General features: G+C 50.8%; 1 protein-coding gene across 1 annotated transcript in view; it reads left to right on the forward strand.

The window, feature by feature from the left end:
• NUP210 (nucleoporin 210) overlaps nucleotides 1-25,349 on the forward strand; it is a 111,143-nt gene that overhangs the window by 35,745 nt on the left and 50,049 nt on the right. Inside the window, exons 6-14 of the mRNA XM_030801683.1 lie at nucleotides 921-1,053; nucleotides 7,597-7,755; nucleotides 8,337-8,405; nucleotides 9,656-9,762; nucleotides 10,786-10,926; nucleotides 11,572-11,709; nucleotides 13,330-13,485; nucleotides 15,170-15,368; nucleotides 21,088-21,233. Coding sequence (XP_030657543.1) covers nucleotides 921-1,053; nucleotides 7,597-7,755; nucleotides 8,337-8,405; nucleotides 9,656-9,762; nucleotides 10,786-10,926; nucleotides 11,572-11,709; nucleotides 13,330-13,485; nucleotides 15,170-15,368; nucleotides 21,088-21,233 — 1,248 coding nt within the window. The remainder of the gene's footprint in view (nucleotides 1-920; nucleotides 1,054-7,596; nucleotides 7,756-8,336; nucleotides 8,406-9,655; nucleotides 9,763-10,785; nucleotides 10,927-11,571; nucleotides 11,710-13,329; nucleotides 13,486-15,169; nucleotides 15,369-21,087; nucleotides 21,234-25,349) is intronic.

Below are 25,349 nucleotides of genomic sequence, written 5' to 3' on the forward strand. Positions count from 1 at the left end.
GAAAGCATCCGCCACAGAGCCCTGCCCATGGTGGTGCCCAATACACTTGTCTGTTTCGAACTCACTGAAGATATTAACTAGTTGTTAAGTGAGGAAACCTGTTAGTTGTGACAGCGGGCTTAAAGGATAATCCAAAGACTTGCCACAGGACACCAGGCATGCTGAACTGAACTCAGAAAAATGCAGAATGCCCACACCCATAGGAGGGCAGTCAGCTGCGCCTCCACCAGAGGAAATGTTTTTGCGTTTCTGTGGACAAGAATCGTTTGCTTTGTTGTCACTTCTACGACGTACAGTGCCATCAAACAGGCCAAAGACAATGAAAGGTGCAGGCCTCTGGAGAATCCAGTACACCTAAGGGTGCACTAGACAGGGCACCTAGTGATCTTTCTCCCATTGCGAAGTTGCCCACAGGTTTTCCTGAGGAGGCAGGAGGTCACAGGTCGGGGGGTGAAAGGTGGGCAGGGGAAGGGGCCAAGGAATAGCAGCCAAGGGCTCATCACAGCACATGCCTCTCCTGCTTTTTACGTTGTCCTGGGGCTTCTCAAGTTCCCTGGACCTTGGGCTTTTGTGCGGAGAGAACTTGAGCTCCCGGTGGCCATAGCATCCCTAGAGTTCACCCTGGGTTTCCTCTTTTACTCCAGTTTAATCATTGTTTCACATAGAGATAAACCATGCACAATGGGCAGTCAGTGTGAGGGCTCAGTCTGGGTAATGCCCTTTTTCTGGGTGCCTGCTATACTTATGGAGCTCCCCCAGGACCTCTGGAGTCTGAAAGTGAGGATTTGGGAATGATATTTTGTTTCTTTCCTCTTAACTTCCCTATTCCCATGTTTAAAACATCTCTTTCTCTTGCTCACACCACCACTTCCCCATTCCCTGTCCACACCTCACTTTGTCTGCCTTTTCTTCATGCCAAGAATGTACGCCCTGCAGAAGTCAGGCTGCTGATTTTGGAGAACATCCTTCTGAACCCGGCTTATGACATCTACCTGATGGTGGGAACCTCCATTCACTACAAGGTGCAGAAGATCAGGCAAGGGAAAATTACAGGTGTGTCATTGGCTCTGCCATCATGACAGATGCTTCCTTCCTCCTTTTTTTATTGTGGTTACATACATGTAACAAAATTTACCATCTTAACCATTTTTAAGTGCTCCATCAGGTAGCATCAAGTACATTCACACTCTTTTGCAGCCGTCACCACCATCCATCCACAGAACTCGTTCATCTTCCCAAACTGAAGCTCTGCATTGTTAAACACTAACTCCCCTTCACCCTCTCCCAGCCCTTGGCACCCACCACTCTATTTCCTGTCTCCGTGAATGTGACTACTCTGGGTACCTCATGTATGTGGAATCATGTAGTATTTTTTTGTGACTGGCTTATATCACTTTTTTCTTAGCCTGATGTCTTCAAGTTTCATCCATGTTGTAGCAAGGGTTGGAATTCCCTTCCCTTTTAAGGCTGAATAGTGCTCCACTGTGTGGATGGATAGACCACATTCTGTTTACCCATTCATCCATCAGCAGACACTTGGGTTGCTTCCACTTTTTGGCCATTGTGAGTAATGCTACGTGAACATAGTGAGCAAATATCTGAGTCCCTGCTTTCAAATTCTTTGGGGTATATGCCCCTTCAGTGGCAGCAAGTCCGGAGCTGTGGGCTTTGTGTTTAGCTAGGCTTTGCCCCCATCTGCAACTGACAACTGAACAAACTTGGGCAAGCCACTGCACTTCTCCAGGGCTGTTTCTCATTGGAGCCTTTGAGGCCTTTCTGCCTGGGCTGTGAGGACAAAATGAATCAATAGGAGTGTAGTTGTACTGTGTACTTGTGTTTAGATAGTGAGGGTTCTTAATGGAGTGCCAGTCCTCCTAAGGATCATTATTATTTTGTTCAAAGCTGTGTATGTTTAACATCCAGAGCACAGGACCTGAAGGGTCATGGGCATAAGAGCTCTCAGGTCCAGTCCATCCGAGGGCCTCGGGCAGGTGACTTCGCCAGGTTGGTAGGTTGGTTCCACCTATGATACAGGGTGTCATTTAAGAGGCAGGCAGATACACACTTCAGCATAAGAGCAACTTGAGTGGTGTCTCCAATTGACGGGAGGTGCTGCATTGTTTAAAGTCCTGCTCAACTGAGAGCAGTCATCTGGTTGGTCATTCCTGTGTGGCAGAACGCTTTCTCTCAGGAGGACAAAGAAACTGAAGACTGGTGCTCCTGCCTTGGGCCCAGTTCTTTCTGGCAAGGGGGTCCTAGTTGAAGAGAAGCAAACTCATGTTTCTTGATTCTGGGCAAGCAGCATCTGCCCTTCAGCAGGATGTCAAGTCAACAGGAGGATGGCCTGCAGCAGGATTTGTAGGAAGCCAAGCGTGGGTGTCCTGGTCAGAGCCAGATGTTTACCTGACTTCAGGGAAGCAGATTCTAGGACAGGGACAGTCCAAGATGTGGCTTTCTGAGACTCTGAAAGGGGAGGAGGCTCCAAGGTAGCATTCTGGGGACAGCAGCCTAAGGAAGAATGCAAAGGGGAAGCATGTTGAAAGGCCAGAGGGCACAAACAGGAGGTCTCAGAAATGTAAAATTATCCATGAACCCTGATCAAGAAATGGCACTGCGGCCTGAAGGAAGACGCTTGGAGAGCCCAGTCACTGCTGGCAGCACCTAACCATGACTGAGCATTGCCTCGGTGTCGGGCAGTTGTAAGTGCTTTTCTTTTTAAAATTACTTTTAGTTTTTAGATACTTGGTCTTGCTGTGTTGCCCAGTCTAATCTCAAACTGCTGGCCTCAAGCCATCCTCCTGCCTCAGTTCTTCTGAGTAGCTGGGACTACAGGTGTGTACCTGGATGTAACCCAACAGCTCTATGAGGTAGATTTCATTAATACCCTGTTTCATACATGAGGAAAACTGAGGCATAGAAGACCTGAAGCTCACAAAACTGTTGGGTTCCTTGGCCTTAATCACCCCTGTAGGATCGATTGGAATTTCCCTCTGCTGCTTCTCCCCAAAGGAAACCCAGAAAAAAGCTAATTATAACAACAGGGCCGGCCAGGCGTGGTGGCTCACTCCTGTAATCCCAGCACTTTGGGAGGCTGAGGTGGGAGGATCACGAGGTCAGGAGTTTGAGACCAGCCTGACCAACATGGTGAAACCCTGCCTCTACTAAAAATACAAAAATTGGTCAGATGTGGTGGCACACACCTGTAATCCCAGCTACTCGGGAGGCTGAGGCAGGAGAATCACTTGAACCTGGGAGGTGGAGGTTGCAGTGAGCCAAGATCGTGCCATTGCACTCCAGCCTGGGTGACAGAGCGAGACTGTCTCAAAACAAACAAATAAACAAAAACAGGGCCTTACAGTCTCCCAGGACGGCAGCGAGGTGGTCCTTTTGCATGGGACTCATGGGGCATGAAACTGCCCCAGCTGGGCAAGCAGAGCCCGTGTAGTTAAGAGGGGATGGGCTGGCTTTAGAAAGAGCTCACTTGGCCAGGCACGGTGGCTCACACCTGTAATCCCAGCACTTTGGGAGGCCGAGGTGGGTGGATCATGAAGTCAAGAGATCGACACCATCCTGGCTAACACGGTGAAACCCTGTCTCTACTAAAAATACAGAAAAAAATTAGCTGGGCGTGGTGGCACACACCTGTAGTCTCAGCTACTCAGGAGGCTGAGGCAGGAGAATTGCTTGAACCCGGGAGGCAGAGGAGGTTACAGTAGCTGAGATCGCACCACTGCACTCCTGCCTGGGCGACAGTGAGACTCTGTCTCAAAAAAAAAAAAAAAAAAAAGAGCTCACTCTAAATTAGCTCAGGTATCACAGCCCAGAGGAACTGCACCTCCCAAGGTACCTAGAAAACTTAGGAGCTTAGTCACTGACTTTCCTGCCACAGACATCAAGGAATTGGAGCACCCGAAAGATGCCCTGGGACAGGAAAGGAAAGAGGCAGGGCCCGCCTCCCTTTCGTCATGCCATGAGATGTGAAAGTCCTCCAAAAATACACGCTTCTGTGCGATTGATGGCACTGGATGCTACTGCAGTAGATTCCAGATGGATGTTTTGGCAAAACCGAGAGGGGCCAAGCTAGCAAAACTTCACTGTGAACAAGACACACCAACGGAAACTCCTAAGTCTTTTAGATGAATTGATTTTGGGTTTTTTTTGAGAGATAGTCTTGCTTTGTTACCCATGTTGGAGTGCCGTATCATGATCATGGCTCACTGCAGCTTTGACCTCCCAGGCTCCAGTGATCCTCTCGCCTCAGACCCCTGAGTAGCTGGGACCACAGGCACACACTACAATGCCTGGCTAATTTTTTTTTTTTTTAATAGAGATGGGGTCTCTCTATGTTGCCCAGGCTGGTCTCAGACTCCTGGGCTCAAATTATCCCTCCTACCTCAGCTTCCCAAAGTGCTGGGATAATAGGCGTGAATTGCCATGCTCAGCCTAGCTGGATTGTTTTTTCATTGAGGTATAATTCACATGACTATATTGGTTTTTGCAGGTTTGCTAGACAGAAAAGTCAGGGAATGGTGTCTTCATAGGGGACCTGAATTGCAGCAAATCCCTTGTCTTGCCCGGCATCCTGTGGAAGCCTCAGAGCATTCTGCGTTGGATGACAGTTAGATGGGCTTATTAACATGCGATAATTATAACTGCATATTAACTCTTTATATTTTCTTTTCTGTTGGGTTTCCTTCCTTACAGTAATTTTTTGTTCTTTGGTATTTTTATTTCCTTTAAGTCTGCCTCTCTTCTTTTATCTGGCTGCTCCCTTTCTTGCAAATACATTTCCAGAGCATCTGCTCTGTGCCAGCCCTTTGCTAAGTGCTGGGTGCACAGTGGTCAGCAGGGCTGCCTGGAGCTCACAGCCTAGTGGAGGCAGAGCACAGTCAGTCACATCATGTCTGCAAGTGAGGCCTGTGAGTGGAGGAGACAGGCTCCTAGGGCTTATATCAGGGCATCTGTATTGCTTATAGGGTGGGCTTCCAGTGGGAGCCGTGGTCTCCGTCTCCAGTCCTTAGTCCTAAGTCCTGTTGGTATTTGGATTGGTTGCAGACATGACTGCCACTGTGATCAAGTTGTTAGATGTAATAAAAATGTGGGAAGGACATGCTGATGGAATCAGTATCTGAAGAGAACTTGAGTGGATAGAATGCTGGAAATTACTGAAATAAAATGTACTAGGTTTGTAAAACCAATAGCATGCACATGTGTTGGGCTGAGGTTCATGTGTCAGAGACTCAGTTGCAGGAGGAACTTTGAATCTGGCAGGCACTTAACTGTGGCTGCTCAGAACTAATGTATCTGGGGCTGCATGAGCAGAGGCTGAAGTCAGAGACAGGGAATGAGCTCTCCATCATCCCTGACTCAGACCTAGCTCCTCAGGAGTTCCGTGGTCATCCCTGGAGCTCATGTGGAGTGCAAGGTCCGGGAGTGGGGGCGCTGACAGAAACAAGTCTGGGGGGATCATCCAGGGTCAGCAGGGGACAGAGATCATGTGTTTTAGAAGAATGTGGGCCTCCTGACCTATAGAAGGGCAGCTGTTCACCCTCTGAAGTTGATAGCAGGGATGATCTGGGGCCTCAGGAGCAGCCTTTCTGTTGTTGGCCCAATAATTCCAAGACAGGAACTGGGCAGTGCCCTTAATATCTGCAAAGACTTCCACATTCAGTGTCTCTTATAAGGAGTGAGTTCCAGGATACAGGGGGTATCTAAGGCCGAGTATGGTGGCGTGCGTTGGTAGTCCCAACTACTTAGGAGGCTGAGGCAGGAGGATCACTTGAGCCCAGGAGTTCCAGGCTGCAGTGAGCTGTGATTGCACCTATGAAAGCCACTGCACTCCAGCCAGGGCAGCATAGTAAGAACCTATCTCTAAAAAAAAAAAAAAAGAAGAAAAGAAAGAAAAAGAGGTATCTAAGGAGTCTGTCACAATATCCTCCTTATTTTCAATCTTAGGATTTGCAAGGAGGGTTACATCTATGCTATGTAAGTCCCCTTCAGTGTAAGCATTTTCATTTCCCAAAAGGGCCTTACTCATTTAGAAAACTTTAAAATAAACAAGAAAGGAAGCTAGTGCTTCATTAATCAGTATAAAGTAATGTTGCTTCATTGAGCAACTGTGTTATTTTATTCTGACATTTATCTTTGATGCACTGCTCCATATTCTGAACACTAGACACATAATCTGCAAGAATCACTTGATTAGAGATGAGGACGTGGGCTGTGCATTCCCTGTGGGATTCTCAATTCTAGCCTGCATCAGAATCACCTACAGGGCTTGTGAAAACAGAGCTTGCTGGAGCCCAGCCCTGGAGTTTGATTCAGCCCAGCCCTGGGATGGGGCCCATCATTTGCAGTTCCAGGTGATGTTAATGGTTCAGGGACCACACTTTGAGGACCCAGTGTTCTAGTGAAAATTATTTGATACTTATTAGATCACATGAAAAATAACCCAGGACAAGGGCTAGGCAAGTTGCCTCTGTTTTAGAATTCTCGTCAGAATCCCTGGAGATTTTGAAACATGCTTTAGCTGAAATTCCTCTGGGAGCGCTGACCTGGCACCCTCTATGGGGTATTGAAACCCTGAGCTGGCCTGAGAGGAGGGCCAGGCAGGGTTGTTGTCTGCTGTTCCCTGTGTCTTCTTCTCTTCCTGGAGGGCTAGAATGTCCCACCTGTGGGGACAGTGAATGGGTGACTGTGGTTAGGAAGCTCCATGGACTTAGGAGAGTGAAGGTGAAAGTGGTCAGGCTCTCTGGATCAGAATGCCAGCTCTGTTTTCCACTAGCTGCGCGACAGTGAGCACGCTGCTCATCTTGGTGTCCTCAGTCCCCTATCCTCAAAATGTGGCTCTCAGTAGTGTGTGTTCCCAGGGCTATTGAGGGATATGAGGGAATGTGATCACGAGACACCTCATTGTTCTGAGGCATCTTGATCCCTGCTCAGCAGTCACCATTGCTATCAAAAGTGCTTATGGTCTCTGCCCACAGGGCAAGGAAGATGGATGTTGATGTTGCTCACTTTATAGAGCTGTTATTTCTCAGGGAAACTCTTCTCCATCCTAGCCCACGTTGGGCAAGTTCTTTTTCTGCCAAGTGGGTGTGAAGGGCAGGGGAACACTGAAGCTGGTGAGGATGGCAGCAGGGTTCATTGTTTGCAATTACAGACCCCATGGGAAACCAGTGACCAGAGCTTCTTGGGAAACCCCTAGAGGCTGGATGGAACCAGCAAGAACCCCAGTGCCCCCAAACAGGCCCCTCTACTTAGAAGCAGAGTTTACTTTGCAATGTTCAGAAATGGCATAATGTTAATATTCTCCAAGCAGTTGGCAAATAGATTTGGTTAATTTTTTTTTTAAACAGCTTACAGCAGTCACAGAAAAACTGATTGCCTCTGAAAATTCATGGAGTGTCAGTTTTGTCCACCAGCATGCAGAACAATATTAAAATTTAAAGCACCGAAAACAGTTAAGAAAATGTGTCAGCTGTACTGACACAGCAGGGTGCAGAGATTCGGGGTGGCAGTGGGAGTGTATTGGTTTCTAACATTTCCTGTCTTTGCTCTCTCTTTCCCTGTTATTTTTTGTTTCTTGGTGGCCAGAACTCTCCATGCCTTCCGATCAGTACGAGTTGCAGCTTCAGAACAGCATCCCAGGCCCTGAAGGAGACCCAGCCCGGCCAGTGGCTGTCTTGGCCCAGGACACATCGATGGTCACTGCACTGCAGCTGGGACAGAGCAGCCTCGTCCTTGGCCACCGGAATATCCTTTTCTTGGGCTTGTGTGTGTGCGTGGGCATGGCGGAGCTGCTGTTTGGAAGTCAAGTCATTTTTTTCCCTGAAAGCTCGGCAGGGCTAAAAATAGCCGTTTCCCCTCAACAGTCTGAAAATCAGAAAGAACTGAAATAGCACTGCTGAGTGGAATTGCTCACGGCTGTGGGTGACTCACCCCAGAGGCTCCCAGCAGTGGGAGGTGATGGCAGGAGCTGAGTGTCTTTCCTTGTCTCCGGAAACTTCTCCAGTACCTGCAGCCTTCTTAGAGGGGGCCTGGCGGGGGCTGTTTTCATACTAGCATAATGGAGTGTTGATGCCCCAGCCTTGTTAATGTGTCCTGTGTGGTCTCCAGTGTCCCTCACAGAGATTCCCCTTTGCTAGTGTGGCAAGTGCAGTGTGGCCTTTGATTCTGAAAAGTGCTTTGCTCTATGTGGCCTAAGCCAGGGGAATTTTCATCCCCTCTTCTCTCCATGTGATGTCTTGATGATCAGGATTCTGAGCCAAGCTGAAACTGGCCAGCCAGCCGGTTTATTTGCTGTCATATGTCTTGCCCCTTAATTAAAAATTCAGGTATTCGCATGCAAGGTGCTTCTAGGTTACCCAACAGCACCATCTACGTGGTCGAACCTGGATACCTGGGTGAGTGTGGGCCTCCTGGGCCCTCATGGATGCTGCTCAGTTGTGACTATATGAGTTTAAAAAATAGAAAAGAAGCAATAGCTCCACAGAAAATACTTCCCTCTGGCCAGCTCTGCCACTTGCTATGACCACCATTGCCCAGGGCACTCACCAGCCCTTGCCTGTTTGGTGTAGAAATAGGTAGAATGAGCCAAGCCAGGCAGGTGGCAGGCTCAGCAAGGAGAGAAACAAAACCGGGTAGAGTGGTGAGGGGCTTGCACCCTCCGGGTTTTCATACCACAGCTTTGCCCAGACCTGACCATTGCTATGGACATTTGGACGTTGGGGCCCAGTGTCAGCTCAATTATAGAGGGACCCTAAGGTGACATGACAGTAGGCAGGTACCTTAGCAGGGAGGGGAGGAACCTGATGATGATATTGAAGGCAGGCATTTTCTCAGACAGAGCTTCTTTTGCGGGAAGGTGTCCTGGCAGAGGGAATTGCTTAGGCAATGGTGTGGAGGTGAGAAAGTACATTGGGCATCCCAGGGGCAGCAAGAGTGCTGTGGTATCCTGTGTTGGAGGAGACTGAGAACCTGGGAGGGCAGGGATGACTCATATGGCAAGAGTGCTCAATGACAGGCTTCAGAGTGTAGACCTGCTGAGATGAGTCCAGGGTTGGTCCTGGCGAGGTCAGCTCAGGACTGAGAGTTCAAAGCAGGGAACTGTTGTGGATTCAGAGCGTAGACCTGCCGAGGGTTCAGAGCATAGGCCTGCTGTGTGTTGAGGACAGAGCTGCTGGATTCTGAGTGTAGACCCACTGAGGATGGGAATGAGTTTGAAAGAGCCTTGATCAGACAGAGTGGGATGAGTCCAGGGTTGGTCCTGGTGAGGTCAGCTCAGGACTTAGGGCTGAAGGTGCATCAGACTTCCGCTCCTCAGCAGCAGGTCCCTCTCTGTGGAGGAGGCCAGGGCCATAGTTGTGGGGCCTGCAGGTGGGTGGTGTGGGGCCTCCAGGTGGGTGGTGTGGGGCCTCCAGGTGGGTGGTGTGGAGCCCGCAGGTGGGTGGTGTGGGGCCCCCAGGTGGGTGGTGTGGGGCCTCCAGGTGGGTGGTGTGGGGCCTGCAGGTGGGTGGTGTGGGGCCTCCAGGTGGGTGGAGTGGGGCGTCCAGTGTGGATGCTGAGGACCCCTGTGCTGAGGGTGGTAGTCCCATCCTCTTCCACCCTGCTGCCCCTGAGGCCTGAGTGCTCAGGCTCCCCCTACCTGTTTTAGGGTTCACCGTTCACCCTGGTGACAGGTGGGTGCTGGAGACCGGCCGCCTGTATGAAATCACCATCGAAGTTTTTGACAAGTTCAGCAACAAGGTCTACGTATCTGACGTGAGTGCCTGTTCGGGTCCTGGCTGGGGGATGAGGTGGGGTCATTGTCTGACGCATCTGCTGAAGAGCAGCCCCCAAAGCAACAGGAGCCCCCATGCAGGCTGACCAAGGACGGGTCCTATTTCTAGTGGCGCTCCCGGGTCTGTGGGAAACACTGCTGAGGCATCCCAGGGCATCTCCAGAGCATGTGAGCCTGCACACCGGCCCCACTGCAGAGCCCCTGTCGGGCTGGAGGGCAGAGGTTGCCACAGCGGCAGGGCTCCAGGATAGGGGGATAGGGAGGAGGTCTCTGCCTGCCACTCTCCTGCCCCCTTTTCCCCAAGCTGGGGACCTCAGAGAATCCATTCTCCTCCTGCCCTGCAGAGAATCAGGTAGCATGTCCTGGCTTTCTCTGTACTGGGTCCCAGAAATACCTGGAACCCTGCATGACAGAGGCCGAGCTCAGCACGCTTTCTGGTTCTGGAAAGGGGTGTTAGACAGATGGGGAAATGGGCAGGAGTCTTGGCTGCCTCTCTGTCCCCCGGGAGAAATTCCAGGCTCATCAGTGAGCACCTCCAGGCCCTTCAGGTGGCGTTGGAGGTTTTAGAAGAAGGAGGCGAGGTTCCTCTCGGTGTCCTTGAAGAAGCCATTGCTTTGCTTGTGTTATCAAACAAGGGCTGGGATGGTCACCATTTGCAGTTAGCTGTAGGGGACGTGATGTCCTTTTTTTTGTATTTACTGGTTCCTTGTTGAGACCTCGGTAGGCTCCAAGCTGCCCCAGGTGCCACACGGGGAGATGAAATAGGAGCGCAGGTCATCGGGCCACGCAGGGAGGGTGGCCTTGGTGGGGACAAAGGCCATAGTGATCAGACCTCTGTTCCAGGGCCCAGCCCACCCGTCTGCTGCTAGTGGAGGCTGCTGAGCCCCAGGGGGCCCCTTGGCCTGGCTTGGCTGCAGGTTTCAGTCCTGTAGCTTCGTGCCCAAACTCTGACTTTCTGGAGTCACCCCAGAAGCACCTCTCTCCTGTCCTGCCTCGCCTTCCAGAACATCCGAATTGAAACTGTGCTTCCTGCTGAGTTCTTTGAGGTGCTCTCGTCCTCCCAGAATGGGTCGTACCATCGCGTCAGGGCACTAAAGAGGGGACAGACGGCCATCGATGCGGCCCTCACCTCTGTGGTGGACCAGGCAAGTTGGTGCCTCCCCTGCGTCATGCCTTGGCCTATGAAGCCCCCCTCTGTAGGCAGAAATGTCAGCCCAGGAGGGCCATGAGTCCCAGGGAGTTGGGCCACCAGCATCCCTTTGCCTGTTTGGGCTAATTGCATCCTGGGTTCTTTTTTCCTTTGTCTTTAAGAAGCCCATCAGCCTTAGGGAGCAGAGCTTTGCTGATTGGAAAATCGGCCTGGGTGTTCCCATTTTCCTACCCCGCACAGAAGGCCTCCTGGTCTGGAAGGGGCAGCAGGCTGCAACAGGAAGAAATGCCCATGCACCGACAGTGACTCCTGCCAGAGTCGGCCTCCTCAGCTCTGGGGGCTGGGCGGGCTGCTTTAGCTCTCAAGCCTCAGTTTCCCATATGTAAAGTTGGGGTGGATACCATGTCCATCCTGCCGGGGTGCCCTGAGGATTCAGTCAGGCAGCATTTCCAGAAAGCACTTCAGAAAGTCATCCCCTTGGAGAATGAGAGGGTGGCAGGGTGTCTGGCACCTTCCTCTCCACTCTCCCAAATCCACCTTTGTGGCCCGATCCCCAGGGAGGGGTGGGGCTCCAGTGACTGGGAAAGACTGATGATGACATGGTTGTCATGGTTACGTGTGGCACCCTCACCTCTGGTAGGATGGAGGGGTCCACATACTACAGGTGCCTGTGTGGAACCAGCAGGAGGTGGAAATTCACATTCCCATCACCCTGTATCCCAGCATCTTGACATTTCCGTGGCAACCAAAGACGGGCACCTATCAGTACACAATAAAGGTACGTGAGACCCCTCACCTCTGCATGCATTCCTTTGGTGTTTTCATGGGATTGTGGCATTTTGTCCATTCTATTACTTTTAGTATTACTCTCTAGTAGTCGTGGAGAATTTTAAATCACAGTCTTTATGATTTCTGCTGTTCCTGAGGTTTCCATCATAGCAATGCATTCTGGTAATTAGGAAAAAAAAAACCAACAAAAACCAACAATGAAAAAATTGAGAATAAGGCAGGGTGCAGTGGCTAACACCTGCAGTCCCAGCACTTTCAGAGGCTGAAGTGAGAGGATCGCTTAAACCCAGGAGTTTGATACCAGGCTGAGCAACATAGGGAGACCTCCATCTCTACCCAAAAAAAGAGAAAAAATACAATAAAGAAAACCTGAAATACCGTTTTGAATTTCATTAACGTTTATTTTTCTAAAGAATTTTTTGAAAGCAGTATATATATACACACCCTTAGAAAAAACATTAAAATTTAGGGGATAAGTATCTCCAGCCTCATCACATGGGACGTATCACTGCTCTGACCTTTATGCTTCCACCTGGTGTTAGCTGGCAGGACTCGCCTTAGACAGGGCTCGAGTCCTCGTGGTCAGTGCAGGGCACATCAGTCCTGCTGTCCCATGGAGTGGTGACAGGTGTCCTGTCTGTGCACGGGCACTGGCTCTCTGCTCAGGTGCGTCACTGTTCTGGCCCCTTGGGTTTTGCGGTTGTTTCCTCTGGTCTAGGAGCAGAGGTGCAGTTGCTGTCCTCCCAGCGGACAATGAGGAGCGGGCAGGGGTGTGTGCTGGGAGCTTGTGTCTGGTCAGGGAGGCAGCATCCTGCAACTGGCTCGGTGACCAAGGGTTCGTCCCACTCCGGCCTGAGCTCTGGGAGGTGTCACCAGGTTCTGGGGCCTCTGTCATGGGCGTGTGTGTTTGTGTGCATCAGTCTTGAGGTCCCCAGAATATGAGGACAGAAACGAGACAGGACAGAGAGGTTGAGGGCAGGGGGAGCCTCCAGCCAGACCCTAGCTGATGCCACATTTTTCCCTGCTGTGGGCGTTGACCTTGTGTGTCAGTGAGGAAGTGGCCACAGGTGTTTTAGAGCCTGTGAGAGTGTGTGTTTGAGTGTATTGGTGCAAGTGTATATGTGTGAATGTATGTATGTGTGAGAAAGTTTGTGTGCATGTGAGGATAAGCTGGTGGGAGTAGGTGAATGTATGTGAGTGTACTGTGGGTGTGAATGGTGAGTGGGTGAAAGTGTGAGTGTGAAGGTAAATGTAAGTGTGAGCAAGTATACGAATGAGTAGGTGTATGTGTGTGCACTGTGGGCGTGAGTGGTGAGCATGAGAGTAAATGAGTGTGTGAGCAGGTGAGTAGGTGTATGTGGTGTGCACTGTGGGTGTGAGTGGTAAGTGAGCATGAGTGTGAGGGTGAATGTGTGAGGGAATGGGCAAGTAGCTGTACATGTGAGTGTGAATGTGAATGGTGAGTGTGTGTGTGGGTGAACCCATGAGTGTGAGGATAAATGTGTATGAGTGTGAGTACGTGCATGCACACGCACGTGTCTCTGACCCTCTGGCTTCCCCAGCAGGCTGAGGGTGGGTGGCCGGTCCTGTGATGGCTTTTCCTCCGCAGGCCCACGGTGGCAGTGGGAACTTCAGCTGGTCTTCGTCAAGCTACCTGGTTGCCACGGTTACTGTCAAGGGCGTGATGACCACAGGCAGTGACATCGGGCTCAGTGTGATCCAGGCACATGATGTGCAGAACCCACTCCATTTCGGTGAGATGAAGGTAAGAGCTCAGGGCCAAGACATCCCTGGGAGGCTTGGATGGTGGTCTCCAGCCGCCTGCTCTGAGCAAGCCTCGACTTCACTCAGAAACACCCCCAACCCTGGGTCCTGTACTTAGCAGCTCAAGCCCCAGCCCTTCTCTTAGGAGCTCATGGCCATGTCAGGAAGATGGACAGGATGTCTCACACCAGCCAGCAATGGGCCCAGAAAGGCCAGTGTCCACAGGGCTGGGTTTCTGGAGGGGAGATAATCTAAGAGCCATTCTAGAAAATTCCCCAGACCTGAAAGATCATAATTTCCAATTGGAAGGTCCACCAAGCACTGGGTTGTAAACTCACAGTGAAAGGGCACCACCAGGCTCCAAGAGACCAGGCCAGACTCCTCTCCCTTCACTCACCTTTGGGTACAAAGGCAGATGTTCCCTGCACAGGTCCCCACACCTGGCTTTTGGCCCTGAGTGACATGGGGCCATCTCATTTCACAATGGCAGCAGGTGGTGGTGGTCACAGCTGAGCCTCTGCCAGCCCCACCTGTGGCCCCTGACCCCAGGCCATACTTGCCTGGTGCTCTGACCTCAGCCCCTTTATTCCTTCATTTGGAGCAGGAAGGGATGCCCTGTGGAGTCCAGCTGCAGCCTGCTCTTACAGTATTGGGCACAGGGATGGATAGGCTGGCCAGTCTTCCGCTTGAGACCCAGAGCCACCTCTGTCTAAAGTGAGGCCTGATTCTCATGGAGAGGGGGCTTCACACAGGCCCTTGAGTTGAAGCATGAGGTCCAGCGTTGGGATAAACTGGGACCCCTGTCCTCTCACCCCAGTTTCCTCTTGTGCCGCTGTTCGCCCAGCATCCCAGCCAGATCCTGAGGACAGTTCCTCAGGAGGCAGCGTGCGTCCTGGGTAGAACCTGGCTTCCGGGGCCAGCCGGTGGGGCTTGTACTCAGACCCAGCACTCTGTAAAGGAGCTGGCCCTTTCCCTTCAGGCCAGTGCTTCGCCAGGTGAGTGGGGTTGAGGAGAGCCCCTCCTTAACCAGGAGGTGGGATTCTAGTTTTATACAGTCATGGCTGTGCTTACCTCTCTCCTGGCTCCAGCAGCTCTACCGGTCCATCTGATGAGCCAGACATTCAGAACACATCCCACATCTCACTGGTCCTAACATGCCTGCCCTGGCTCAAGCTGTCGCATCTCTCTCTGGGGCTTTCCAACAGCCTCCTCACCACACTGCTCACTTGGCTGCTGATCGGTACACAGAAGCCAGGGTGGTGGGGACCTCTGAGGTCCCCCAGCTCAGCCACAGTAAATACTGATTCGTCACTATGGCTTCCAGCCCCATCTCTTTCCACTGCCCCTGCACAGTGCACTTCAGCACACTGGACTCCATGTTCCTCCAAGGTGCTGGCCTGGTAGGTGCTGCAGGGCCTTTGCACACACCATCCCTTCACCCGGAGTGTTCTTCCCCCAGGCTTTGCCTGGCTGCCTTTGCTGTGGCTCTCAGGTCTGAGCTCCTAGGCCACTCCTCGGAGAGGCCTCCCCTGCTGTCTGTCCCTGAATCACCCCACTGCCCGCGACAGGCTTCTCACAGATGTATCCTCAGTGCTCAGCACACAGCAGCTCTTAGGAAATCCGAGCAACAGGCCCTGCCTCTCCCATGGAGGCAGCTGAGCCCAGGCCATGCCCCTGTTTTCCAGGTGTATGTGATCGAGCCCCACAGCATGGAGTTTGCCCCGTGCCAGGTGGAGGCACGTGTGGGCCAGGCCCTGGAGCTGCCCCTGAGGATCAGTGGCCTCATGCCCGGCGGGGCCAGCGAGGTGGTCACCTTGAGCGACTGCTCCCACTTTGACTTGGCTGTCGAGGTGGAGAACCAGGGTGTGTTCCAGCCACTCCCAGGTAAACCAGCGCTACTGAGCAGGTGCCAGATACTGGGATTGGGGGCCAGATTGTCTGTGTTCTCAGCATGGACCGCCAGATTCCCAAAGAGAGGGCTTGAGGCAGCAGAGGGGCTGCAGCATAAGGAATGTCTCCTGATCCACCGTCAGTTCCTGTCTGGCCTGGATCTTGCCCACCATATGACTTTGGCAGATCAGTGGCCTCACTCAGCCTCAGTTTTCACATCTCTAAGCTGTGTGTCATCTACATAGAATCACATCAAGGTGCCTATTTTAGTCCCTGGAATGCAGTTGGTATTCAGAATGCATTGTCAATAGGGGTTTAGTTAGTTCTAGGGTCCTCTCACCTGTGACAGGCAAGGCCCACCCATCTGTTCTCTGCCGCATCTGCTGTGGGATTTTGATAGTGACATGGGTGGAGTCTGACTGTGATAGTTTATCGAGTGTCAGCCCTGCCAGGATAGGACAGGCACTTTGCATGCCTGACCTCATTAGGACTTTACAACCACCCTAGGAGAAGGATCTGTTGTTGGCCCATGTGACAGATGAAGAAACTGAGGCTGTGTAGCTGTAGCTGCCTAAGGTCACACATGGCCTGGGACAGGGATGGGGTACAGATCTGGGTGTGGCTGACACTGACCCTGGGGCTTTACTCACCTGTGAAATGGGCCCTAAAGATAAGGAAAGGAAGGGCTTCCTCTCTGATTTGCAGAAGAAGAAGACCAAAGGATGGGCGAACTATTGAATAGGAGTAAGATTTGGGCAGAGCATTGGAAGTTAACAGGGATGCCATTTGGTGAGCAGGGGCACCTGTACCAGGGCCTGGAGGTGGGCAGTCTGTGGTGCCTGTGCACGTGGAGGACTGGGAACAGAGGACCTGTTGAATCACAGAGTGCTTTGGAGGGCTTGAACCTAGTGTCCAGGCAGTGGGGAGCCACTGAAGGTTTTTGAACAGAAGAGCGATGTGATCCTGGCAGTGTTTAGGAAGCTTTATTGGCAGAGGTGTTTGTAGGATCGCCTGTGGTGCCAAGTGGCTATGCATGCAACTGTAGCTGTAATTATGTGCAGAGCTTTTGCAGTTTGAAGCTGCACAGGAGGCCAGTATCTCTGAAAAATCCCTGAGCAGACTGCATCCAGGAGAAACTAAGCTCATGAAGTCTACAGTGTCGTTGCCAGGTAATCATTTAGGATGGAGGAAAAGCCTTGCACATGGGAGAGGCCCGCTGACAGCAGGACGTGAACCACTCCCCTGCATTGCCTGCCACAACCGTCCTGGAGGGAGTCTGCAGGGTGCTGCTCAGGCATGGGCTCAGGTGCCAGGGAGGAAAGTTCAGGGCTTGGAGTTCCACAGGCCTGGGTCTGAGCCACTCCACTCCCTTGCTGGCTGTGTGATGCTGGTGTGCTGCCCAGCCTCTCTGAGCCTTGGGTTCTTTAACTATAAAATGGGATGACAGCTCTTGCTTATTGTGATGGTTACAAGTGAATATCCCTCAGCACGATGCAGGGCGTTTCTCCAGGAGTTTGACTTCTGAAAACAGCAGTCAAGATGGGAATCCTGTGGTGTCAAATTTCTCTTAGGAAGTGCCTTGCACCGCCCCTGGTATGGAGTGTGCATGGTAATGTGTAGGGAGGTGCATAGGGCCCAGGCTGTATGAAAATATGTATCTTAGAAACCTGGGCTCTGTCAGGACAGGGATGCTCACCCCACAGAAACCCATGGGGCTCAAGAGCAGGTCGGATCAGCAGGTTGACCTGTCCCTATAATACCCACCCTGGAGCTTACTTAGCTAAAGAAACAAATTTGGTCCCACGTTAGGTAAACTCCCTCTTCCACCTCCCAGGCTCAGAGCACAGGTAGCCAGACTCTGATCATGGCTCTGAGGAAGAGCCCTGGTAGCCCTGGCCCAGGCTGGCCTCCCCTCTGTGGATCCCTCTGCTTACTGCAGTTGAACTTGGTGGTCCCATTTCTGCCTTGCCCTCTTGGGTGGCATCTTCTTGAAAGCCCCTGGCCTGTGGGCACTACTGTGACTCTCTCAACATGGTGCTGGCATAGACAGACTTACAGAATAGAATACTGAGCCCAGATAAAAACCTGCTCATACATGGTGAAATGATTTTTGGCAAGGGTGCCAAGACTGTCCAATGGGGAAAGGACAGTCTATTTACCAAATGGTGCTGGGACAACCAGGTATCCACATGCATAAGAATGAAGTTAGACCCTTCCATAACTCCAAACACAAAATTTAAGTCACAGTGGATCAATATAAAATTGAAAACTATAAAACTTCTAAAAGAAAACCGGAGGAAAGCTTCAGGACATTGGAATTGGCATTGATATTTTGGCTATAACACCAGATGCACAGGCTATAAATTAAAAATAGACAAACTGGACTACAACAAAATAAAACAGTTCTGTATATCAAAGGACACCTACAGAATGGGAGAAAACATCTGCAAATTGTATAAGGGGTTAATATCTAGGATATGTAAAGAACTCCTACATGTCAGCAGCAATAACACCAATAACCCAATCAAACAGTAGGCAGAGGACTTGAATAGATATTTGTCCAAAGCTGATACACGGACAATAAGCACATGGGAAGATGCTCAACATCATTCATCATCAGAGTGGTGCAAATCAAACCCACAATGAAAAGGACTATACTCCTTAGGATGGCTGCGATCAAAACAACAGAAAACAGCAAATGTTGACAAGGATGTGAAGACACTGGAACTCTTATGCGCTGCTGGTGGGTATGTGAAAGGTGCTGCTGCTGTGGAAAGCAGTATGGTGGTTCCTCAAGAAAGTAAACATTGAGTTACTGTATGATCCAGCAGGCAATCCCGCATCTGGGTGCACATCCAAAGGTATTGAAAGTACGATCCGAAAGAGGTATTTGTGCACCCATGTTCATGGCAGTGTTATTCACAATAGCCAAAAGGTGGAAGCAACCCAGGTGTCCACCGTTGGAAGAATGGATGAACACAATGAGGTCTATCCATACAATGGAATATTATTCAGCCTTAAGAAGGAAGGAAATTCCAACCCATGCTGCAACATGGAAGAACCTTGAAGACATCATGCTCAGTGAAGTAAGCCAGTCACAAAAGGACAAATACTCTATGATCCCACTTATATGAGATACCTAGAGTAATCAAATTCATGAAGACAGGAAGTATAATGGTAGTGGCCAGGGACTGGAGTGAGGGGAATTGGGAAGTTACTGTATATTGGGTGCAGAGTTTCAGTTTTGTAAGTTGAAGAGTTGTGTGGATGGATGGTGGCGACATCCATTCACAGGCTACATAAATGTACTTAATGCAACTGAACTATACACACAAAAGGTGTTATGGTGGGAAATTTTATCTTACCTGTATTTTATCAGAATTTTTTTAAACAACTTTTTTTAAAGATAAAATTTTAGGCTAGGCACGGTAGCCCATGCCCGTAATCCCAGCATTTTGGGAGTCCGAGATGGGAGGATTGCTTAAGCCCAGGAGTTTGAGACTAGCCTGGGCAACATAATGGGACCCTGCCTCTACCAAAAAATGAAAAAACTATCCTGGTGTGGTGGCTCACTTCTGTAGTCCCACCTAATCAGGAGGCTGAGGTAGGAGACTCACTTGAGCCTGGGAGGTGGAGGTTGCAGTGAGCCAAGATTGTGCCACTGCACTCCAGCCTGAGCGACAGAGCAAGACCCTGTCTCAATAAAATAAAAATTTTAAAACTTAATTTAATAATGGCAGGGATGTAGGGCAGCCGTTGGCAGCCGTATAAATTGACACAACCACTTTGGGAAGAGATTTGACAACAGCCTCAAACAATGACTACAGCTAAACACATGCATGCCCTGCAGCCTAGCACTTCCTCTCTTAGGGACGCACGCAACAGAAATGCCGAGGTGTGTCCCTCAAGAGGAAGGCACCCAGATGTTTACAGCAATACCGTGTAGCACAGCCCCAAACTGGAAGAAACCCACATGTTCACCATAGCATGGGTCAGTCTATTGCTCTGTATTCATACAACAGAATCATATGGAGAATGTGGACAAAGGATCTTCAAGGTGTGACCAATGAGAAATCCCATGAACACTGTGGAGTTGAGGAAGCCAGGCACAAAAGAGTTATGCCCATGATTCCCTTTATGGCAACAATACCAAGCAAGATTCAGTTGTGCTAGTAGGCGCCAGGGGGGGCGGTTTTCCTTTAGGGAGAGGCCAAATACCAGAAGGGTTTCCAGGAGATTCTGGGGGTACAGATAATATTCTGTTTGTTGATCTGGGTGCTGCATATAGGGTGGGTCCAGTATGTGGAAAAATCATTGTGAATTATATACTCATGTGAATTAAACTTTTTTTTTTTTTTTAACTGAGTTTTGCTCCCTCATTGCCCACGCGGGAGTGCAATGGTGTGATTTTGGCTCACCGCAACCTCCGCCTCCCGGGTTCCAGCAATTCTCCTGCCTCAGCCTCTCAAGTAGCTGGGATTACAGACATGCACCACCGCACATGGCTAATTCTGTATTTTTAATAGAGACAGGATTTCTCCATGTTGGTCAGGCTAGTCTCAAACTCCTGACCTCAGGTGATCCTCCCACCTCAGCCTCCCAAAGTGCTGGGATTGCAGGTGTGAGCCACCACACCTGGCCGTGAATTAAACATTTTTATTTTTCTTTTGAGACAGAGTTTCACTCTTATTGCCCAGGCTGGAATGCAATGGCGCGATTTCGGCTCACTGCAACCTCTGCCTCCTGGGTTCAAGTGATTCTCCTGTCTCAGCCTCCTGAGTAGCTGGAATTACAGGCAGGCGCCACCACGCCTGGCTAATTTTTTGTATTTTTAGTAGAGACAGGGTTTCTCCATGTTGGTCAGGCTGGTCTCAAACTCCTGACCTCAGGTGATCCGCCCACCTCAGCCTCCCAAAATGCTGGGATTACAGGCGTGAGCCACTGTGCCCGGCTGAATTAAATATTTTTTTAAAAATCAGGGCCCGGGCGTGGTGGTTCATGCCTGTAATCCCAGCACTTTGGGAGGCCGAGGGGGGTGGATAATGAGGTCAGGAGATCGAGATCATCCTGGCTAACACGGTAAAACCCCGTCTCTACTAAAAGTACAAAAAATTAGCTGGGCATAGTGGTGCATGTCTCTAATCCCAGCTACTCAGAAGGCTGAGGCAGGAGAATTGCTTGAACCCAGGAGGCGGAGCTTACAGTGAGCCGGAGCTTGCAGGGAGTCGAGATCGCGCCACTGCACTCCAGCCTGGGAGACAGAGTGAGACTCCACCTCAAAAAAAAAAAAAAAAAAAAATCAGATCAAGGATCAAGCCTGGGATGAAAGAGGGGGCCCCCAACCTGTTGTACCTTCCCCACCAAAGGTGATTTCAGGGCTGGGCACAGTGGCTCACACCTGTGATCCCAGCACTTTGGGAGACCGAGGCGGATTGATCACTTGAGGTCAGGAGTTCAAGACCAGCCTGGCTAACATGGCAAGTCCCCATCTCTATTAAAAAAATACAAAAATTAGCCGGGTGTAGTGGTCCATGCCTGTAGTCCCAGCTACCTGGGAGGCTGAGGCAGGAGAATCACTTGAACCCGAGAGGCGGAGGTCGCAGTGAGCCAAGATCATGCCACTGTACTCCAGCCTGGGCAACAGAGCGAGATTCCATCTCAAAAAAAAAAAAAGTGATTTCAGGGTGACCATCTAGTTCTCTCCGTTCTGTAGGGAGGCTGCCACCAGGCTCTGAGCACTGCAGCGGCGTCCGGGTAAAGGCCAAGGCCCAGGGCTCTACCACGTTTCTTGTGAGCTACAGACATGGCCACGTCCACCTGAGTGCCAAGATCACCATTGCTGCCTACCTGCCCCTCAAGGTGAGCCAGGGGCCCTGCCCTTTACCACCCCCCTGCCCACTCCTTCCCAGATGCAAATTACCCATTTGCTCTGACGAATTTCCGTGATAAACCCGATTCCTTCAAAATAGCTTTTGGCACAGCTTCCTCTCCCATGATTTCTGGCTAAAAGCAGGATCCATGTGGAAGGAGCAGAGCCTCCCTGATGGGGCAGTGGTTGTGGGCATCTCTGTGGTTATGTGAGACAGCACTTGGCAGGCTTGGCAGGACACCGACCTGCCAGCCTCTCCCAACGAAGGTAGGAATGTGGGCTACAAGGGCTTCAGAAGTGTGTTCAGCAAGGGTCAGAACAGTGGAGTGCTTCCGCTTCACTCCAGAGCTAACCTTCAGGGTCTCCACAGAGCCCTAGAATTGGGACAGCGGCCTTGTGGTATGGCAGATGCTGAGGCCTCCAAGACTGGGGTCAGAGCGGATCTGCCCTGGCCTAGTGTCCGTCCATCCTGCTTCCCATCTGAGGATAGTGGTGGCCACGGCCTGTGCGGAGCAGAGCACATAGCCTCAGTGTCCATACCACCCTCCTGAGCCGAGTCCAGCCTGACCCCCACCCACTCTTGGGCCTTACATTCCCTGCCTGTAAAATGGGACTGAGACAGCTCTTGCCTCATGGGGTTGTGATGAGGATTTGCTGAGCTCACAAATGGAATGAGCTCAGAACACAGTCTAGGGGGTAGTGCAGGCTCAGGAAGGGTTAGTTATTATACATGGATAAAAAAGAACTGGGCCTTCCTCCAGGGTGGGTATGAAGGCTCCGTGCGAAGGCTGCCATGCAGGAGGCTGCTGACTGTAATCATTCCTTTCTTTGAACCCTGCCTGGCTTGCAGGAGGTGCAGAGAGGGTTCGTTGGTAGGGAGTTCCTGCTCCTCCTTCCAGGGAGGGCTGGAGAGCAGTCCTGGGGGAGCCCCAGTCTCCCTGGCTCGGTCAGGCAGTCCTTGCATTTTCTTGCATTTTTCTGCTCCCAGTGTCAGCCTTGAAGACAGCTCCGGTCCTCATGGTTTGTACCATTTTTTTCTTCCTCTCACCCGTTCATTGGAAGCAAGTTTGGTGATGTTAGTATTTCTTTTTCTTTTTCTTTTTTTTTTTGTTTTTTGTTTTTTGAGATGGAGTTTCGCTCTTGTTGCCCAGGCTGGAGTGCAATGGTGCCATCTCTGCTCACTACAGCCACCGCCTCCCAGGGTTAAGCGATTCTCCTGCCTCGGCCTCCCGAGTAGCTGGGATTACAGGCATGTACCACCATCCCCGGCTAATTTTGTATTTTTAGTAGAGACAGGGTTTCTCCATGTTGGTCAGGCTGGTCCCGAACTCCCGACCTCACATGATCCTCCCACCTCGGCCTCCCAAAGTGCTGGGATTATAGGCGTGAGCCACCGTGCCCAGCAATGTTAGGATCTTTTATCTCTGAACCCCTAGCCCTGGGTTCAGTGCCTGGTACAGAGCAGACATCAACCAAGGGTGGTTTTGTTTAGAATGAATGTGTAAGGAAATGTGTCCAAGGTCACCCAGCCAGGGCAGAAGCCAAGGCCTCCTGACCTCCAGAGCAAACATAACAGACACTTCTCAGATGTCCGTTAGTGATCAGAGGCCTAGCCCTGCTCCTTATCCTCCACCCATTTGTTCCTTCAGCACACAGGCCTGAATACCTACTTGTGCAATCCCTGCTGCAGGCCCTAGAGATGCACCAGGGCAGAAAACACAGAACCTTTGTCCCCATGAAGTGACATTCTGACAAAGAGAGGTAGAGACGACCATAAAGAAAGCAAAGAATGTATTTTGCCTCTGCTTGCCATGAAAAAAGTAGAGCATGAAAGGGTGATGGGGGTAGAAGTTTAAAATGAAGAGATCAAGACCTGCCCCCACACCCCAACTCAAGCATAGCACTGCAGCAGGTGAGAGTGTCAGAGAGCAGAGTGGAGAGAGTTGAAATCCCTGAGGACAGCAGGCATTCTGGGGTTGCCCTGTGCACCTTCTGGGAGCTAGAGCATTCACCAGGCACCTGGAGAGGGGTTTTTCAGGGCCCCTCCTGGCTCTGGATTATCAGGGCGTTTGGCTGGAGCAGCAGAAGCCAGAAGCTGAGCTCACAGTCCTGAGCTGAGATGTAAGGATGAAGATAAGGTAGACATGTCTCTCAGGGAGGTGGCTTCCTGATTGGACAGATTACAGAGAAAAGTGGATATGAGTCTCTTCTCCTTTCATCTGTCTTCTTCCTAGTTAGCAGGTAAGATCAGGTTTATTTACAAGGAACAAAAGCCAAGTGACAGAAACTTAACCAATAGAGGAATTGATGTCTCTGTCACACATGAGGAATATTTGGAATATTTGGGCTTTGACACCCACAGAGGAGCCTGCACAATTCATGAGCATCCTTCATCAGCTGCGTTGTTAACCTGTCTCCTTGGCACAGGGTTCCATGATACTTTCATGCCTGTGGGAGAGAATTAAACAGGAAGGTGATAATTCCTCATCCTCCGGTTGTTAATTGTAGAACACACAGCTCCTTCGCACAGTTCTTTCACTTTGGGCTGGTCATGAAAATGTCTTTAGCAAGATACACAGTGGCCTGCTTTGCCCATAGTGGGGTTTTATTGGTTGTGGCCATGAGATGTGGGTAAGAGCATGGGATCAAGAGTCAGAACAGACCCGGGCCCACCAGCTGGATTAGCTTGGTTTGGTGTCTTCATCTGCTGGGATTTATCCTTTCTGCCTATAAAGTGGGGATGACAGTTAATAATCATAACAGTTTCTAACAGCAGGGGCCATTGATTGAGCGTGTGCTAGTCATATATTCAGGTCTTTCATTCTAGCCCCTGAATCGCACCAGTAGCCCCTTGAGGTAGGCATCATCATTGTACCCATTTCACAGGATGGGGAAACAGCCTTGTAGACATTAACTTGTTTAAGATCCCACACTAGCTTCGCTCCAGTGGGGACAGAGAAGCAAATGATGGTATATCCAGTGATGTCTGAGGGGCAGAGATGAAGAGTTGAGCTGGAAAGAGGGTGACAGGGGAAGGGAGACCCTGTTTCAGACAGGCTCAGCAGAGGCCTGCCTGAGGAGGTGACGCTCAGGCAGAGGCCTGAGTGACGTGCAGAACTGGGTTGTGCTGCTGTCTCCAGCAGAGAGTTCTGAGAGGATAAGAGATGAAGGCCCTGAGCATACTTAGTGCTTCTCCTGCAGGAAACAGGGGCCACGCCTGGCTCTGTTGAAGGTCGAGTCTGGGGATGGGTTACAGCAGGGGCACCAACAGCCTCCTTGGAATTATTTGTGTGTGAGCACACATGTGCAGGGAGGGATGCCCAGAGACAGTCGATAACCTATATCAGATTCAAAAAATGTTCATATTCAAAAACAAAGTCAAAAGGACAGAATTCTCATTTGAAAAGTCATAGTCTGTTCAGGTCGCCTTAACAAAACACCTTGGACTGGGTAGCTTATAAACAACAGAAATTGCTTTCTTGCAGTTTAGGAGCTGGGAAGTCCAAGGTCAAGGCACCAGCAGATTTTGGTGACTGGTGAGGGCTTCCTTCCTCAGAGATAGCCATCATTTGGATGTTCGTGTCCCCGCAAAATACATATGTTGAAATGCTGACCCCCACAGTAATGGAGCTGAGGTCTTTGAGGGGTGATTAGATCATGAGGGCAGAAGCTTCACGGCTGGGATTAGTGCCCTTATAAAAGAACCCAGAGAGCTAGCATGACCCTTCCAGTGTGTGCAGAGGTGGAAGAGGTTTTTCTGTGGGTGGGGAGGGAATATTTTTCTTACAAGGTTTTTCCTTCCTCATGTGGTTAAGATCATGCCATAGACGCAGAAGGAAACAGACACACCCTACCCTCCACGAGCCTATAGCCTGATCAGGGAGACCCCCAAGCCGTGAAGCTCCTTCAGGGTGAGGAGCACCAGGTGAAGTGGGGGCCAGAAAAGAGTCGCCTGGGCCACAGGTTGGCGCTGGGTGGGGGAAGAAGCAGGGCTTTCTGGAGGCCAGTGTGCTGAGCCCTGCAGTGTGAGGAGGGCAGGAGGGTAGCCTCTGCGAAGGCCTGGGGACAGCTGAGCATGGTTCTCTAGAAGGATGCCACTAGTCTGT

This window comes from Nomascus leucogenys, chromosome 21, assembly GCF_006542625.1.
Source record: "Nomascus leucogenys isolate Asia chromosome 21, Asia_NLE_v1, whole genome shotgun sequence".
Taxonomy (NCBI): domain Eukaryota; kingdom Metazoa; phylum Chordata; class Mammalia; order Primates; family Hylobatidae; genus Nomascus; species Nomascus leucogenys.